This window comes from Pseudoliparis swirei, chromosome 6 (genome assembly GCF_029220125.1).
Source record: "Pseudoliparis swirei isolate HS2019 ecotype Mariana Trench chromosome 6, NWPU_hadal_v1, whole genome shotgun sequence".
NCBI classification, from domain to species: domain Eukaryota; kingdom Metazoa; phylum Chordata; class Actinopteri; order Perciformes; family Liparidae; genus Pseudoliparis; species Pseudoliparis swirei.
This window is the reverse complement of record NC_079393.1, coordinates 5,323,573-5,343,247: the sequence shown is the minus strand read 5'-3', so window position 1 is coordinate 5,343,247 and position 19,675 is coordinate 5,323,573. Positions and strand designations below refer to the sequence as shown.

General features: G+C 46.7%; 1 protein-coding gene across 1 annotated transcript in view; it reads left to right on the top strand.

The window, feature by feature from the left end:
- The window catches only part of LOC130194874 (unconventional myosin-IXAa-like), a 118,197-nt gene that overhangs the window by 9,572 nt on the left and 88,950 nt on the right, over window positions 1–19,675 (top strand). The window contains 2 exon segments of the mRNA XM_056416083.1: window positions 13,518–13,657; window positions 13,660–14,517. Coding sequence (XP_056272058.1) covers window positions 13,586–13,657; window positions 13,660–14,517 — 930 coding nt within the window. The 5' untranslated portion in view covers window positions 13,518–13,585.

The following is a 19,675-nucleotide window of genomic DNA, read 5'->3' as shown; positions in this document are numbered from 1 at the left end:
CATTACGTGTGTGTGTGTGTGTGTGTGTGTGTGTGTGTGTGTGTGTGTGTGTGTGTGTGTGTGTGTGTGTGTGTGTGTGTGTGTGTGTGTGTGTGTGTGTGTGTGTGTGTGTGTGTGTGTGTGTGTGTGTGTGTGTGTGTGTGTGTGTGTGTGTGTGTGCGCGCGCAAGACGGCTGAAGGAGAATTTAAATCTCCCACCTCTTCAGACCGTCTCCACCTGGCTGGCAGTTGATTAGGTGGAGGAGACGAAGGAGGAGGAGGAGGAGAGAAAACAATCAGCGAGTCTCTCACTCTGGCCTCTAAGTGGATTTGGTGGCTGGATGAAGGGATGGAGAGGGGGAGGGGAAACGGCTGTCTAGATCGCCTTGTGGACCGTGTGTGTGTGTGTGTGATTAGATGTGCCTTTTGTTCTCATGATGTGAGAGTGTGTGTGTGTTGCCAGTTCTGCGCAGGGATTTGGATTTTGACGGCAAAGTGTTGAACACGTGTGTGTGTGTTTGTTTGTGTGTGTGTGTGAGTGTGTCTCAGATGACATTTTAATGATCCATGTGGAGAGAACTGGGTCTTTTAACGCCAACAAATTAACAAGACGCAGATAAGAAACGGTGCAAAGGTGTGTAAGTGAGAACATAAAAAATCCCCCGCGTCGGCAGTTTATTAGGAGCAACTTGGGCGAAAACAACATGCAGTTCAGGGCAATAAATAATATAATAAATCCAACGTTCACATTGTCAGTCTTTATTAAAGCATCATGAGAGGTGTTTCTATTGTCTAGCCGACCAGTTTCAATGTAAATGTGAAGACGTCAAAGGTGTTTTAAAAATATTTTACCGCATTTATTTGAGATTATAATTGTAGAAATACTCCATTACTAGAAAATGTACAGAATTATTATCTGCAAAATGTACTGAAAGTAACAAGTAAAAATACTCACTATGCCGAATGGCAATTTAAAAAAAAAGTGTTATATTATTAGAAAATATTCTAGTTTTTATCTCTAATTGCGTACATGTAAACATTCTAATGTAGGAGCTCATCCGTTTACGATGCGATGGTGGAGGACAAGAACGAAACGTTCTCCGTCAGATTCCCCCACCGTGAGATGTGGTGGACAAAATAATAGAAACGCTGAATTATCGACGAAGAACCGGATTAAAGAGACGCAGACGATGTCCTGAAGGTCACGGGGTCGGACCGATGACTCTCCTCATTTAAGGCCGGTCCCAAATCAGAGGGCGTGAAGTCAAAACTGGAGCCGGTGTCTGTTGTCTGTTGTCGACGTGACGTTTCATCACGTCTTCATCACGTCTTCATCACCGGCTGTTGGCCGTGTCTCTTGTTGGAGGTGGAGAGAGATTGCGTTTGTGTTCTTTAAAGGAAGCGGAAGAAGAGCTCCGCCTCTCCTTTGACGCGTCAGTGAATCCTCTCTGGCGAACGATAACAGAATAATAAGTTTAAAGGGTTATCCGTCTCTCAATTGACTCTTTTGCTAAGTCCCGCCCCTCGAGCGCAGACCGGCCAATCGGAATCGTTTCGCATTTGGATCTTTCTTTTTTTTGACGATTCTCCGGCTTTGTGAAGATAAATATATTTCTAAATACAACCCGAGTACATCAGAACATCCTGACGTAGCGTCAACACCTCCATGGAAGGAATATTAAACGTCAACGCGAGCTTCTTTAGCTTTTCAGCGAGCGTAACGGGGGAACCCAGACCCGGCTTTACGGGACCTGTGTCCTTTAATTCCATGATCTTCTCTCTGAGGTTCCCTTGTGGTCTGTCTGTGTGCTTTCACTTCTATCTTCATCTGTTCAACCTGTTTCCACCTGAATCATTTAGATATCAATATCAAAGACTTCCTCTCCATCACCCCATCGCATCCTCACTTGATTTAATGATGAGCGTGGTATCGTCTCTTCACACACACACACACACACACACACACGCACACACGCACACACGTCTTATGTATTATTCATCTCCGCGTGGTCATGCGTGTGAAAATCATGTGTATGCGTGTATGATTTCATGCTAATGGCTGAAATGGCCGTAAAAGATGATGATTTGTGTGTGTGTGTGTGTGTGTGTGTACCTTGGGTCCCGCCCTGTTTTTTTTTTAAAGCATGCCCTGAGGCTTGTCCTAGTGGGAGATTTGGCATATTGGCTGCATTCTTGGGAGTAAATGGAGGGTACCTAATCCACGACATTGATACCCCCCCCCCCTCCACACACACACACACACACACACGCTGACATACACACTCGGACAGAGCACGCGTCTCCCCTCGGGGCCCTCTGAGCAGGAAACAGACCGGGGACCAGCTCCCAGACGGACCCCTCGGTCGTCTCCAGCGCGGCTCTCGGGGACGTCGTCGTGGATACGATGCGTCTGAATGTTAACCGGACGTCGCTGCTGGCCGTGAAACCTCAACATCGCATTCAGTGTGTATTTGAGGATCTCTGACATCATCTCGCTGAAGAGTCAGACACCAAATGTGTCCCTTTCCCTTCGCCGCCTGGTCTCCTTGGACCCTTTTTTTTTTAAATCTCTCCCCCCCCACACACACACACACACACACACACACACTGGCTGACGGAAAACAGACATGTGGTCTGCAGGCGGCATGCAGGTCTTTAAAAAACACGCCTGGCGGTATTTGGAGTGTGTGTGTGTGTGTGTGTGTGTGTGTGTGTGTGTGTGTGTGTGTGTGTGTGTGTGTGTGTGTGTGTGTGTGTGTGTGTGTGTGTGTGTGTGTGTGTGTGTGTGTGTGTGTGTGTGTGTGTGTGTGTGTGTGTGTGTGTGTGTGTGTGTGTGTGTGTGTGATAAACTGTACAGGATTGGACTTGGAGGACAGAGAGGGAGACTGAGATAGGAGTAAATATCAAGATGCAGCAGGTTAGCATGAAGCATCACACTACACCATACTGTCAGCACCTCCACAGGGGTTAGGGTTGTTGTTGTTGTTATTAGTGTATCTAAATACCTCAAACTCATTCGTTGTCTCAATTCTTTACATGAATCTGTCACCTGAGGGGCGGGCGAGTATCGCTGTGACATCTCGTTGAGGTGAGATCTTGATTTACGACCCTATTTGGAGTCCCCCTCGGCCTCAAGAGCCCCGTGGCCCCCGCTCCGCCTCCGGGGGGGGGGGAAGTGAACGGCGTCTGCAGCCGGCGGAGCGTTCGCTCCATCACACGACCACCGGACCACGGAAAGGATCTCTAGGAGATCTGCTGCTGCTGCTCAGGACGTATCGGCGATGCCATCGACTCCCACGCATCAGGGACGGCTCAATTCCCTCTTTTGTCCTGTCGGGGTTTTTTATTGTTTACTCCTCGTTTATTTATTTTTTCAGTTCGCGAAACGGGACGCGTTTTTTGTGTGTCACTTCTCGTTGCAAAAAATTCAACGTGGTCTAATTGTGCAACCGCAGGCTTCAAGAACCAAAAGTCCACAAACCAACTGGTGCAGCGTCAGAAATACACGAGGGCAAAACTGCCCCGAAGAAATATAATTATGCCCCTGATATCACGAGGAGAGGAGGCAAAAAAAGCCCCAAAATATTGATAGTTTAATAGTGTTTTGTTGTGTGTGTCCTATCTGTATTACCTGTACTACGTAGGTAAATATAATTTTTTAATTATAAAAAAAACAAAGAAATATGTTACAATTAATAATAGTTGTTTAAAAAATGTAATAACAACAAATAACCACAAAAAAATAAGAATATCATTTAATATAATCGTCTGATATATTTAAAAAATATATATTTTGTTAAAAGAAATCTAAGAAAACACTTTGAATCTGTAGACTACTGCCTAATCGTCTTATTATTGCCACTTGATGACAATCGCTCATATACTGAAAGCCTAAACAAGTATATTTACAATTTTTTTAACAAAGGTTGAATGTTATTTCACAAGTTTCAAAAATGTCCCCAAATTTCTTTTTAAATGCCCCTGGATTTCAGTCAATGGGGGCAAACATCTGTAAATGTCCTCTCCTGAACTGGTGGATGTGGGGCATCTTTCTGCAGCGTCCGCTCGGCGCACGTCGGCATGCTGCGTGTGTTCCCTCCACCTGGACGATGCCGTGTCGTCCCTCTCATCTCACATCTGCCTGTTCAATTACAATATTTACAACAGATCCAAATATTGCCGTCTATGTCCGTATCTTGTTCCTGTGGAATACCTCCAGCTGAGCACCGTCACAATAACAAACAAAAAAGCCTCCTGCTTTGTTCTTCCACGTGTTCTTGATGGCTATTCATCCTTTTTGTTCTTTTCAGTCTGCTGATTATTTCCCGTCTCGTCCCGTGCATTTTTACTTCCACGGCCATTGTTGTCGTTGACGTCTGAACCGAGAGCCTCGGTTTACGTTCCGTCTCCTTTTGGAGGCGAGCCCGTGGGCTGTAATGGAGGGTTGAGCCGGCGGAGCACCGTCATTACCTGGCGTTGCACCGCAGCCTCGGTCGTCTCTTTTGCTCCCCCCCCCCCCCTCCCCCCCTATTCTCCCCCATCCCCCATCTGTCTGAACTGTTCAGGGCACTGCGGTGGCAGGGACAACAATGCAGCTTGTCAGAGAGGCTTGTGGGTAATTTTTTGACCGTCTTGCAAGTTCAGTCTCTCGGGTTTCATCACGACCAAATCAATGTCCAGTGAGTTATCAGATGAGGGGCTGATGCATGTACAGTGGGATCGGGAAGTATTCAGACCCCTTTAAAATGTTAACTCTTAACACTTGGCACCCCGTCTTGACGTGTCATGTGATATTTCAGTTTTTCTTTTTTAATAAATTTGCAAAAATTTCTACATTTCTGTTTTTTCTGTCAAGATGGGGTGCTGAGTGAACATTAATGAGAAATAAAATGAACTTTTTTGATTTTTAGCAAATGAAAGTGAGTGAACAAAGTAAAGGGGTCTGAATACTTTCCGTACTGCATGTGCTCAATACATTCGGATGGATCATCACAGGAAATGATTCATGGTGTGAGAGGTGAAAAGCATCGCAGAGGAGCTCCGCGGCTTAAAAACCCGCCGAGGTGGAAGTGAAAGCGACCACGGTGCCACGTTTTTTTTTCTTCCCCCTTCGGCCTCTTTATCGTGTCGCGTTTCACCAGAACCAAAAAGAGGACCTTGAAGCATCTTCCTCTTTCTCTAATTAGAGACTCATTTCCTTTTTGGATTTCAGGGCAGGAGGGGAGGTGCGCCGATGCAGCCTGAAATGCAATCTGAGAAGTAAGATAAACTTCTAACTATCGAGAGAGAGAGAGAGAGAGAGAAAAAAAAGAGAGCAAGTGAATGGCCTCACATTGTTATTGTGTCCAGTCTGGTGGAAATTGCTGAAATACAAGGTGTGGTACGCACAATAGGTGGGTTGAGACAAACAATGAAGGCGTTTCCTCCAGAAAACTGTTAAAAATGTCAAACGGCACGAGTTGGAAACGGCGTACAGTTTCCCTCATTTCCTTCCCAACGGCACCTCGAGTGGGGTCAGAGGTCAAGGCCGGGAGTCTGGACTGTATTCATGTTCAGTGATGTCAGATTTTCTTCTTGAGGACAATCATGTATTTCATACCCGACGTGTTTAGTGGAGTGGACCTGACAGACCTTCGTCTCTGCTCTCCCTCCGTCCGTCCTCGCTGACCACGGAGAACATGGCGGCTCCTCTTCCCGGCCGCGTTGCCACGGTGACTCACTGTGACAGGACTCAACCCCCACCGCAGCCTCCCGTCTCTCTTCATCTGTTGTTTCCTCTCGAGGCCAACGGCACACGCTCTATGTGCTCCATGCACATGAAGCCTGTTTTCATAGGATCATTATGTCTCTGTCATTATCAGTTATCCACAAAAGATTTCAACCATCTGATCAAGAACCTTCAACTCATTCATCCCACAGTCGTTTCTTTGTAGCTGCGCCGTAGCCGACTCTAAAACAGTTTGCTCATCAGTTTTTTTCTGATGTCTAAATACCAGGCGGCTCTCGAACGCATCGTTTATTGGCTCCGGGGGATGTGGGTCGCACCTCTCCGGGTCACGCGCTCCGGCCTCCCGTAGGAAGCTCGGATGATGATGTCATAAGCCCGTCCAACTCCCCGACCTCCACACACTCACTTCTTCTTCTTCTTCTTCTTCTTCTTGGACAGACTCAAGCTTTTTAAGATGTGCTGCGTTAAAAAAATTAAATGTATAAAAAAAAACTCCTGCAAAAACTGCATTCGGCGTGCCGAGGTTTGCATAAAAAAGAATGAAAGCGTTCGGTTCTCCGGTTCTCCGTCGTGACGTGTTTGTCTCTTCCTGGTCCAGCGCTGCGAGGGTCCTTTATTAAGGCCAGATCCACTTTGCTTTGATCTTCCCCAAAAAATCGCCTCGGCCCCCGCCGCTCACATACAGCGCGGACATGATGCACGAGCAACAAGCGTTACTCAGCGTGAGCCCTTTTTCGGATTTAAATTCCGGGTTGAAAAGGAGATTATTACCTTCGCATTGAAAATGCAGAAGGTAATGTTTTGATCGCCGTGTATTTAGTTATTTATTTGTATGCGTGTTACTCGCATAACTAAAAAAGTATTAAACCGAATCACATGAAATTTGGTGGGATGATTGGTTATTATCCGGGGACCATTTGATTAGATTTTGGGATTGATCGGGTCAAAGGTCAAGGTCAAGGTCATGAAAAGGTCAACATCTTCTTTTTACCATTGGCATGCAACTAATGCCAACATGTTCATAATTCAATGCCCAATCTTGTGATATGCGAAGGTATGCGCTCTACCGAGTGCCCGTTCTAGTTATATATTTAATTGATCTTTTCCTTTTTTTTTTATGGACCGTCACCAACACCAGGGCGGCTTGGAGTGAGTCATGATTTCACATCTTGTATATTTACTCAAAATTTGATGGTAAACGTATCGCATTGATGTCCCAATAATTTCGCCTCACCGGCGTCATCCTCTTGAGTTTATCTCGGCATCGATTGTTCGAGGATGAAAAAAACTACACTAGCTCTGGACCTCGAATGCACCGACCAGAGACGCAGATATTGATCGTTTTCCCGCGGACACAAATCCCAGCGCAGGGCCGACGGGAAGCCGAGGTGGGAACTGGAGGATCAATGAAGACACCGTGGGCCCGTCCATGTTTGATTGTTTTTTGGGTAGCGTCGGGTAAACCGCGCAGGCACAGCCGGCGGCACCTCTGTGGGTCCTTCTGTTGATGTTTCAGAGTCGATGCAGGCCTCTTCTTTGAGGGCGCCGCCCTCTCGTATTGTCCGGCCGCGCCCTCAGAGCCCATTCTCCGTATTTCTGAAGAGCCGCTTTAATGCGGGAGCTGCGGGAGAGCGGCGCGGGCCGAGCTCGTCCTCCGGCTCTCGCTCGCGAGAGAACGGCGAGAGTTCTCGGTGCGATTGACGAGAGAACATGAAATTGTCTTGGCCAGTATAGCATACTTTATTTTTTTTAAATCTGCCAATTTGTCGCTGCATCATCCAAAAAGTCAAAGTAAACCGTCAGAAATGTTCAATGTTGTCATTTTTGACAGTTTTATCGTCGTCAAACGTGTGTATTTGCATGAAAACACACGATTCAAATGTTTTTTGGGATGACTGTGGGTCAGTGGTCAGCAGGTCTGTCTTACAATCAGAGGGTTGGTGGTTCAATCCCCGCCCTAGTCGATGTGTCCCTGAGCAAGACACAAGTTTTTGTGTCTTGTGTCCTCTTTTATTTTGAAATCCTTGTCTCTTGTGTCCTCTGTTACCCTGCACTTCCTGTCCCTGTGATCGTCTGCCCTGTTCCTGATTGGTTCCACCTGTGTCCAATCACCTGCACCTTCTGTGTATTTAAACCCTGTTTGTCTCATTCCCCAGGGTTGGTTTGGGTTTAAATATACAGGGAAGGCGCGGGTGATTGGACACAGGTGATTGGACGCAGGTGATTGGACACAGGTGATTGGATGCAGGTGGAAACAATCACAGGATCAGGAAGTGCAGGAAAACAGAGGACATAAGAGACGGGGACTTCAAAATAAAACGAGACACGATACACAAAAACTCCACATCCTGACACGTTCTCTCTCTCGCTCTCTCGTTCTCGCTCTCTGTGCGTGTCTCTCTCTTATTCTCTGTGTGTGTGTGTGTCTCTCTCGCTCGTTCTCTCTCTTGCTCACACTCTCTCGCTCACTCTCTCTCTCCCTCTCTCTGTCTCTGTCGCTGCCTTTCGCTCTCTGTGTGTCTCTCTCGCTCTTGCTCTCTCCATATCTCTCTCTCTCACTCTGTGTCTCTCTCTCTCTCTCACTTCCTGTCGGTCATGTTCAGGCTAAACCTCAGGCCCCCCCCCCCCGCAGACGAGGTCGGCGTTTCCTCTCTGCACACGGGCTCTAGGATCGATAACCACTCGCTGTTCATCATTTACAGTCATCTGCGCCCCCCGGGGGGGGGGGGGGGGGGGGGCGGTCATCTTCATCCTGAGGAGGAAGAACAGAGAAGCAGAGAGCCAGATGGAACTCACTCTGTGTGTGTGTGTGTGTGTGTGTGTGTGTGTGCGTGTGTGCGCAGTGCAGTTTTACTCACATGTGTATTAATAAGCTGGTGTAAAAGAAGCCAACGTGGTCAAATTCATTGACAAGGGGCTCATCCTCAGGTTCACACTTGTGTGTTTGGGGTTTCTACTAGAACACGTTTTCATGCTTCAATGTGCAAAAGAACCGCTTTATTCCACATGGAGAAAGTCTTTTTACATGCGCTATTCTGTGTTTTTTGGCCCACGAACGTTTTCGCTCGGTCCGATTGTTTTTGCCGTCGAGGACTTTTGTGTTTACGACTCATTCTGTTGTCCTCAAACGCCCCACGGACGCTAATAACGCTGCTTTTTACCAGCGCGCTGTGTAACAACAAGGACTTTAGTTGGACATGAGTACCCTCCTACATCTTCCACTGTGGCAGCACAACGCTGCCACAGTGGAAGATGTAGGAGGGTACTAATGGATTACAATCAGCCTGTAACCGTGGCAACTGAGACGCTCGGATGACGTCTGATTGTACCGAGCGGTCTTGCAGAGAGGGGGAGGGGGGGGGGGTCTTTTATCAATACAGCGCCCCACAGGCGCAGCCTTTTTCCTGATATTGATGCCCCATTAGTGTGTGTGTGTGTTTGGTGTGTTAGAGACATGATGCAGAGCCACTTCTCCACCCTCTGCACGATTACACTCCCCCATTGGGAGATGACATCACCTCGACCTGCACCACTCTACTCTGGACACACACACACACACCCACACACACCCACACGCACAAACCTCAGTTGCCCATTTGATTATGATCCCTGGATAGACTTCCACTTATTTAATTTCTCGGCTTTTTAATCCATTATATTCCTCTCTTCTACAAAATCTTGTCAAACGAGTGTAAAGATGGAGACATGGAGGTCGGGGGAGGGGGGGGGGGGGTGGCGCTCGGCAAAGACGTGGTCGCTCCCTCCGTCGTCGTGAGTTTGTCTCTCACGTGGTCATCGGTTTTAAAAGTGTTGCCTCTAACCAAACCCAGTTGTAGAGGAGAGCGTGGGGGGAAAGACCAGAACGCTGAGTTCTTTTTACGTAGACACACACACACACATACATACACACACGCACGCACGCACACACACGCACACACACACACATCCGCGCGCGCTGCACTGAATGACTCGGCACTTTGTCTCAGTGTGCACGAGTTTCTTCAGGCAGATGTTTGTGTGTGTGTGTGTGTGTGTGTGTGTGGGCTCAGTTCCTGTGAGCTCTGCTGGCCTGCTGGAATTCAGGAATTTACACACACACACACACACACACACAAGGCATTTATTATTTAGGCCTTTTTTTTTTAACCTTTTTAACTTTCCAGGGAAAGCTGCCTGAAGGCGTTCTGTGTGTCACTTTCTCAGTGGAAGCTGTAAACGCTGAAGTCGACTCTCAGACATCAGGACCGCGTCCGTATTTTTATTTAAGTAAAATAACATGAAAAAAACCTAATAATTCTGCATTCATTCTCGACTCCACACACACCCGACCGTCATCGTCAGGTTGTGACGTTATTTTAAAATAATAATCTATGTTTGCTATCAAAAACAAAGTCAGGGAACGTCCTACACCGACTGCACAGGTACGTCTACTTTCAAATGTTCTACTTTTTAATTATACAATTGTTTTGATTATATAAGTTTAAATATATATAATATATATATTTATTTATTTACAAAACAAACAAACGAATGAGACGAAATTCCAGGCGACGTCTCGTGCTCCGCTGCCCCAGCTGCACTCAAATCACACACACCTTTCTTAGTTTTTTAAATTCTGGGGCCGTTGGTGAGATGTGTGAACACAAGGTGTGGCGCGTGTGTGTGTGTGTGTGTGTATGTATGTGTGTAGTAAGCTTCAGGACCTACAGCCGCCGCTAGTGAGGAGTAAACCCATAGGGAGTTTGAAATATGCCCCGTAATCTTTTAATGATCTTCACTGATGAGAGATCAGGGCTGTGTGTGTGTGTGTGTGTGTGTGTGTGTGATTACTGCGTATGAGTCATACCGTTCAAATGAACCAGATAGTGACTTCTCTACTAATGCAATCGTGTTTAGTGTGATGAAGAAAACACACCTTTTGTGTTGAGAGATTACGTGTGTGTGTGTGTGTGTGTAGGAATGCTGAGGTTTGGTGAGAAGCGACTGTGGGCGGGGTGGTGGGGTGGGGGGGGCTGTGACCGTTTGCCAGCCAGACTGTTGAAGACCTGCAGGACGAGTTGAGCTCCTCATCTGTATTTAATGTCGGTTCCTGGCAGCGTTCTCCGAAGGTTCCCCGTCTGCTCCTCCTCCTTCTCCTCCTCCGATGCCTTCGGAGTAATTTACGGCACGTTTGCAAACGTCAGTTTTTATATATTTCTCTTTCTGTGCCAGAGAACGATCTGGAGATGGAGGATGGGAAACACCCGTGTTACTTCATCTCGGCAGGAGGAGGAGGAGGAGGAGGAGGAGGAGGAGGAGGAGGAGGAGGCTCCAGCAACAGAAAATTAATTGCCGATTAAAGTTAAAAAAATGTTTTTTACGCCATTTCAAACGATAATCGATACTTCTTAACCCTTGTGTTGCCTTAGGGTCATTTTGACCCGAATCAATGTTTCACCCTCCTGTTACCTTTATATTTACTAACATATTTTACCCTTTGGGTTCAATTTGACGCCAGCAATTAAAACCTCCAGAAAATTATTAGAATTAATATTGTTTTCCAAGTTTAAGTGTGAGGCACTTTATGTTTGTTTGTTGACTACCGAAAGAACACCGACATTAAACATTGAATGGGGTCAAATTAATCCTAAAGCGGGGGGAGGGTGTAATATTGATTCGGGTCAAAATGACCCTAAGGCAACACAAGGGTTAAAGGGACTGCGCAGGATTCGGGGGCCCTGAATACCCCATTCTACGGTGGCCTGCAGGCCTTCGGGCTCTCTTAAAAATCTCTTTTTCGAGGGAGACCAGGACAAGACGGGCAGCAACACAAGAAACACGGAGTTACAAAATAAAAACCACAGAACAAGACGAGTTACAAGAAACTACAAGTTAAGAGACGGTCCCATAACGGAGTTCATTTAGGAAACGTTGACATTTTTGGGAACCTGCCTCCGTTTCTTTCAGTGTGTATTTAAAGGCATTGAGCGGTGTCAGTTCTTTGAGTTTTATATTTTCCTGCAACACTCCGTTCTGTTTACTTGTTTGTTTTAAACACACACTCCTCACACGCCTCCTCAGCAGATCAAAAAATCTGCTGAGGAGGCGTGTGAGGAGTGTGTGTGTCTCTCTCTCTCTCGCTCTCTGTTTGTGTCTCTCTCTCTTTCACTTTCTGTGTGTGGCTCTCTCTCTCTCGCCCTCTCTCTCGTTCTTTCTCTTGTTCTCTCTCTCGCTCTTGCTCTCTTTCACTTTCTCTCTCTCTCTCTCTCTGTCTGTGTGTGTGTGTCTCTCTCTCTCTCGCTCTTGCGCTCTTTCACTTTCTCTCCCTCTCTCTCGCTCTCTGTGTGTGTGTCTCTCTCTCTCGCTCTCTTTCACTTTCTCTCCCTCTCTCTCGCTCTCTGTGTGTGTCTCTCTCTCTCACTTTCTGTGTGTAGCTCTCTCTCGCTCTCTCTCCATCTCTCTCTCGCTCTTGCTCTCTCCATCTCTTGCTCTCTCGCTCTGTGTGTGTGTCACTCTCTCGCTCTCTCTCTCTCTAACTCTTGCTCTCTCGCTCTGTGCCCCCCCCCCCCCTCTCTCTCTCTCTCTCTCCGCTGCAGACTGCTGTAGGTGGTCAGGGTCCATGCAGACAGTGTGTGTGTGTGTGTGTGTGGAGGGGGGGGGTCTGTCTCGGGGGCACTCAGAGGATGGCTGGCTGGCTCTTCTTCCTCTCCTTCCTCCGTCTCTCTCTCTCTCTGTCTAGTCTTCTTGCACTCAGCTGAGATTGAAGGAAATTAAAAGGCATCTGGAGAGATAAAAAAAAGATAATACGAGCAGGAATCAATTTAAGAGGACAGCGGTGCATTCTGTAAACTCAACAATAACCTCACATTAGTGAGTGTGTTGTCTGTGATGATCTCATCCTTAAGACTGATATGCTTCCCCATTTGAAAGAGAAATAATTTAGAAATTTAATATATAAAGTACATAACAATATTGACAACATGTTATCATAAAATACAGACAAACAAAACCAAAAATCACAGAAATGTAAAATAAATACAGAGAATCAGAAGAGTGGAGTAAAAAATAAAAAGAAAGCCGAAACCGCACGAGAGAGACGAAGCCAGATAGAAAACGTGCAGGAAACAAAATTCCTGCATTCTTTTTTGACAAAAGGTGAAACACACACATTGCTACACACAGTACACAAGTGTCAGGTACTTAGTCTGATGCTCATAATCATCAACTTATTTAAGTCATTTACAGTTTCACACATCACGTTGGAGCCTGTTGTGTGTGTGTGTGTGAGTGTGAGTGAGATAGAGTGGAGTGCTGTGTTCACTATCAACAGGGAAGTGATGAATTAAGCCATTGTGCTCTTATTACGGCCACTTTTGTGTGGAAGGGGGCAGCTGTTAATCTTGGCACACGGCGAGAGCCCTTTGGATTAACACACACACACACACACACACAGGTTGTGTGGCTCTGATAAGCTGGCGGGTCGCCTTTTGAATTCATGAAGCAGGCGACTGTTCCTCATTGTTTTCGACTATCGGTTCCCGTCTCCCTGGTTGACTCCCGAGGCTCTCATGCTGCTCTGTTAATGGCGTGCGTGATAGTCCCCCCCCCCCCTTTTTTTTTTTACGATCCCAAAAAACAGAAAGCCCATTGAGTTGCCCGACTCTGTCATGGCACGAGATGAAATCGCCCGTGACCCCGCTGACCCCTGTCGTGACAACAACAAAAAAAGGCCCGAGGCCACGACCCCGTGTCCGAAAACCGCGAATTCCTTGTTGCCGATTGGCCGTTCCACCGCGTTTGACCTCTTCCGTCTTGTTCTCCCCTCTTCCAGCGGGGATGTCCTGAGCCGGTCCTCCGGGCCCAGAGAGCGGGTGTGCTGATGGGACCTGCGGCGCCGCCATGAGTTTACAAGATGGCGGCTGCAGCTACGCCGGCGGCGGCAGCAGCAGCAGCGCCAACGCCAACGCGCCTCCTCCTCCTCCTCCTGCGGCAGCATGCGGCGGCGCCTGGAGGACCAGGAGTTCGCCCTGCGCGTGTACCCGGGCGCCCTCGCCGAGGGCACCATCTACTGCCCCGTCAGCGCCCGCAAGAGCACCACGGCGGCCGAGGCCATCGAGCGCCTCATCGAGCGGCTGCGGCTGGATCGCACCAAGTGCTACGTGCTGGCCGAGGTGAAGGAGTTCGGCGGCGAGGAGTGGATCCTGAACCCCGGCGACTGCCCCGTGCAGCGCATGATGCTGTGGCCGCGCGGCGCCCTGGAGAACCGCGGCGGCCTGGGCAGCGGCGACGACTACCGCTTCCTCCTGCGGGAGAAGAACCTGGACGGGTCGATCCACTACGGCGGCAGCCTGCAGATGTGGCTGCGGGTGACGGAGGAGCGGCGGCGCATGGTGGAACGGGGTTTCCTCCCCCAGCCCGCAGGGGGCGACCCCCCGTCCGACCTGTGCGCCCTCCCGGAACTCACGGAGCGCACCATTCTGGAGAGCCTCCGCGCGCATTTCCGCCAGGAGAAGATCTACACCTACATCGGGAGCATCCTCATCGTGATCAACCCCTTCCAGTTCCTGCCCATCTACAACCCCAAGTACGTGAAGCTGTACGACAACCACACGCTGGGGAAGCTGGAGCCGCACATTTACGCCGTGGCGGACGTGGCGTATCACGCCATGCTGCAGCGGCGGAAGAACCAGTGCATCGTCATTTCCGGGGAGAGCGGCTCCGGGAAGACCCAGAGCACCAACTTCCTGATTCACCACCTGACCGCGCTCAGCCAGAAGGGGTTCGCCAGCGGCGTGGAGCAGATCATCCTGGGGGCGGGGCCTGTGCTGGAGGTAAGAAACGCCACATTGGAAAAAACCGTAATGTTCAAGAGGGGCCAGAAGGGATGGTTCAGGAGAGGATGGATTGTGGTCAGGTCTCATTCCTACCTTGTTTCTTTTTTTTATCGTTATGAAAAGGACTCGCAGACTGTGGCTGTGTCGCACTTTCACTGAAACCCACGAGCCCTTTAACAAACTCAGGAAGTGAAACAACGGCGGTCACGATTTCAGTTGCTGATTCAGATCCTGAGTTTGGTTTCCCAGAAGCCATTTGGTTAGAAAAAGAGTCCAACGTTAACACCTGAGACTTTAAAGTGGAGCGTATGTGTCATCTGAGACGACTTTGTCCGCCTCGTAGCTCGATTGTTCGGATAAGCTCGTTAAAGTTCTCTTAACGCGTCCGTGTCGACGGTGTGGAAGATGGTAAAAGCCGGAGCTTTAAGGTCAAGAAAGGTCATCGCGTGTTGTTGTGCCACAGCTGCTAAAAATAGGTCTGAAAAACTGTATTCCCCCCCCGTGAATCCCTGTGTGTGGCTGTGTGCTACTTACCGGTTGAACTGTGACTTCTACACACCGGGTAACGGGTAGAGTGGAAAGTAAAGTGACAAAAACCCAGATGAAATCTGAAGAGAAGTCAGCAGGTTATTTCTCCCGGTGTTGGAATGTCTGCTCATGAGACGAGGCGTGAAATGGATTATAGAAATGTCCTTCTGACGCTGGAATGCCTCCGCTTTACCACATATGACTCTTATATTTATATATATATATATATACACAAATATATATATATTTATTTATAATTATGTATTTATATATATATCTATAGATAAATAAATACATAATTTATATTATTTATATATATATATATTTATTCTATATATTAAAATTAATTATTATATAATTATATATATGTATATTTTTATATCCATATACATATTTCTTTATTTATATATAAATAAATAATGTATATATTATATATACTGTATTTTTATATAAATAAATAAATAATGTATATAAATAATTTGACCCAGAAACTGGGAATCCAATCTCTGCATTGATGGAAAAAAAATATTTCAAAAATGAAATGACGACTAATCTGCCTGGATTATGAATCAATAATGGATTGTGGATTATGGAATTTCATTGGGGAATTTCATGTTTCCAGAAGGTCTCCTCAAGGGCGACATTGTCCGCCTCCGCCTCACACTTATGACTCAGTGTGCTGGGTTCTCTGGCGACCATTTTGTGTCCCGCGGCACGCAGCTTCCTGTCGGGGGCGCACGGGTGTGGAGGCATGTGGCGTCGACGTGCAGCTGTGTGTGTCGACAGCATGTGTGTGTGTGGAGTAAAATACCGCGAACAAAGCTGTTGTGTGTGTGTGTGTGTGTGTCTACGGTCAGGTGAAAAATGCATGTTCGACCTCCTCGCTGCATCCGGGGGAAGAACCGTCATCAGCGCAGCTGCTTTTCGTTTTTTTTATTTCAGGTCCTGCGTGAAAAAAAAAATCTTTGGAAGCAGACGACGGTTTGAATGTGTCACGCATCCTAGGAATCTCTCGCGAACTAAATATCATGGAAAATGAGCGGTATGTTGGCACGCCGCCACATTTCTCACAGCCGCTGCTCTGCAGGTGATGATTTGACACCCGTGACCGACTGAATACCTGCGAGGAGCCCGGGGCCACCGCACCGAGGGGCCTGAGAGGCTTGTTTTGATAATAACACAGATAGAGGAACGGTTCTCTCTGAGGAACCAGATACCGTGTGTGTGTGTGTGATCACTTCCCCATCAATCACCTGCCGGACCGAGGTGGGAGACACGCGGTTCACACGGTCGAGGGAGTCCTGGAGGGCGGAAACATTTCTTCCACTTTGTTGCGTTTGTTTTGTGTTTTTTTTCTAACTTGTTTTCTTGTCCAGGATTTGACAGTTTGGGGTCAAAATCTGCTTCAGAAATCTAAAATATGAGAAAAAAGGGAAGAGCTTCTCTGGAGCAGCATTAAGGGACTTACGGCAATATTAGTGCAATTTATTTCAGTGTCGGCAGAAAAGGTTTATCCAAAGTGTGGAATTAAGATGTACCATTTTTTTGCAGGAAGTAGAGATAATTAGATTATTAGTCACGTAAATCAGGTGTGCTTTGGCATTTTTATCCTCCAGGCGGCGATTTGAGATATCTCAGGAATTTTCCTCTTCCACTTTATATAGAAGTGGACATAGCTTTTAGGGGTCAAAGGTCAAATGTGACCCCGTGAGTCCACTCCATTGGTGTGATATCTCAGGAGCAGACCCAGGAGTGGATTTCTTAAAATGTGTATCGAACCTTCTCCCGGACTCAAAATGAACTGATTTGAATATGAAGGTCAAAGGTCATCCCGACCTCACAAAAACACATGTTGGGCCACAAGTTAAGAATGCACGTGCTAACGATGACCTCAAGGTCTCAGACACGGGTTGACCGGAGGCAGCAATGTCTTTTAAAAAAAAGCTGCTTTTACCTCGTAATAATTATACAAATTTATAATAATAATAATCGGGATAATACGAAAAATATGTGACCGCAGGTGCCAAAGTGACGACATCACACCGTCTGAACTTGTGACTCTCCTCCTTATCCAGCTGCTGCTCACACACACACACGCACACACACACACACACACACCAAAAAACCAACAACACACGCCATCAACTGTTCTCCTGCGTGCTGAAGCTTTTTCCAAGCAGCTGAACATGACGTGCACATTATCGCCCTGTTTGCATCCCACCAACATCAGCTGGATGCTGGACACATTATGGGCTGCTGCCTGGATGGGTGTGGGGGGGGGGGCAGCTCTTCTGCCGGCCAAGAATCGAGCAGGCTAAGGAGTCGAAAAACCAGCCAAATTCTTTGGTTTCCACGAGCTGTAGAGCCAATTCCCGAAGCGTTCGCCTCGGTCCGGTGCTGAAGGCTGTGTGAGGGTTTGGATGTCAGGCTGCGAGGTCCCGCTCGGCCTCCTGGGGGACGCATCCCAAACGCACGCCAGAGAAGTGTTAATTCTGACCTCTTCGTTGGTCCCTTCATGCGGTTCATCACGCTCCGTCTCCTCCCATCCTCCATCTTAATGCCTGTACATTAGTCTGCTTTCTAAAAATGTAATTGCTCACTCATTACCTTCGCATTGAAAATGCAGAAGGTTATGTTTTGATCGCCGTGTATTTATTTATTTATTTATTTGTATACGTGTTACTCGCATAACTCAAAAAGTATTAAACCGAATCGCATGAAATGTGGTGGGATGATTGGTTATTATCCGGGGGACCATTTGATTAGATTTTGGGATCGATCGGGTCAAAGGTCAAGGTCAAGGTCATGAAAAAGACTTATTTTTACCATAGTGAAGGTCGACCGCTCCGTAGGGCCGAGGTCATGCTCGTGTGTGCAGGACATCGGTCATGGCGGAGAATCGAACCGACGGCATATTTACAGTCGTTTATTCCTTTATTCAGCTCCATTTGTCGTAAAAGAACCCATTAAAATCACACTTACGGTCAGATTCATTCATTAGAGTATAAGTCTGGTGATTCTTTTGTATATTTCATCTTGCGAAAAGAACAAAATCCAGCAATAGATTGATCCGTCTGACGAGTATTGTCATATTTACAGTCATTTATTCCTCTATTCAGCTCTATTTTTCGTTAAGAAAACCCATTAAAATCACATTGACACTCAGATTCATTCATTAGAGTATAAGTCTGGTGATATTTTTGTCTATTTCATCATATTTCCTCATATTTACAGTAGTTTATTCCTCTGTGCAGCTCTATTTTTTGTTAAAAACCCCATTAAAATCACATTTACACTCAGATTCATTCATTAAAGTATAAATCTGGTGATACATTTGTATATTTCCTCATATTTACAGTCGTTTATTCCTCTGTGCAGCTCCATTGTCGTAAAAAAACCCATTAAAATTACATTTACAGTCTGATTTATTCTTTAGAGTTTAAGTCTGGTGATACTTTTGTATATTTCATCTTGCGAAAAGAACAAAACCAAACAATAGATTGATCCGTTTGACAAGTATTGTCATATTTACAGTCGTTTATCCCTCTGTTCAGCTCTATTGTCGTAAAAAACAACATTAAAATCCCACTGAGTCTCACTGTTGACTGGATGACATGTTCCTTCATCGCCTTAAATAAAACCACGATATTACATAACTTAAATATCCACTAGAGCAACAGATGTGTCTCAATCCGCCTCTGAAAATAGTCCCCGACATATGTGCTGTTTAAGGTGTTGTAGAAATGTATTCAGCCATTTTATATGAATAGTTTTAAAGATTTTCATCTTCAGTTGAATTATCAAGAGACAGATCTACGAGTTGTTTCCTCAGGTGGACGATAACAAAAGAGTGAACCTCCTCCTTCAGTCATTGTGCGTCTGTTAGAGCGACATAATCCGAAGAACTCCTCGTGTGACTCAGCGAGTCGTGTTTCCAGCGCGGAGCGTTGACAGACGGAGTGTTTTGGGATAATAAGCCAGACGGGTAAAGCTCACCTGCATGAAACAAAGGATTAACGGCTCACAGGTGATCTGACTAAGAGCAGCGCGGAAATCAAAAGGTTGTGTATGAAATGATTGTGCGTTATGCAACGATAACGTGCCGGTTGTGACCGTCCAGCAGCTGGTTTCTGGGAACGTCTTCTCGGGAAGAAAAGACGTTCGCGCCGGTTAAACAGACTTCCACGCAGACTCGCAGATATGAAGGTCATCAATAAAGCGTTTATCCAGAAGCCTCCTGCTCTGCAGACGAGGCTCGAGTTGAATATGTTTACATGTTGGAGGAATACACCTTGAATGCCAAAACAACTGACCCACACTCAACAACTGACAGTCAACAACTGACAGACATACAGAGACCTGACAACAGACATACAACTGACAGACATACAGAGACCTGACAACAGACACACAACTGACAGACATACAGAGACCTGACAAGTCAACAACTGACATAAAACAACTGACAGACATACAGAGACCTGACAACAGACATACAACTGACAGACATACAGAGACCTGGCAAGTCAACAACTGACATAAAACAACTGACAGACATACAGAGACCTGACAACAGACAGTCAGTCAACAACTGACAGACATACAACAACAACTGACAGTCAACAAC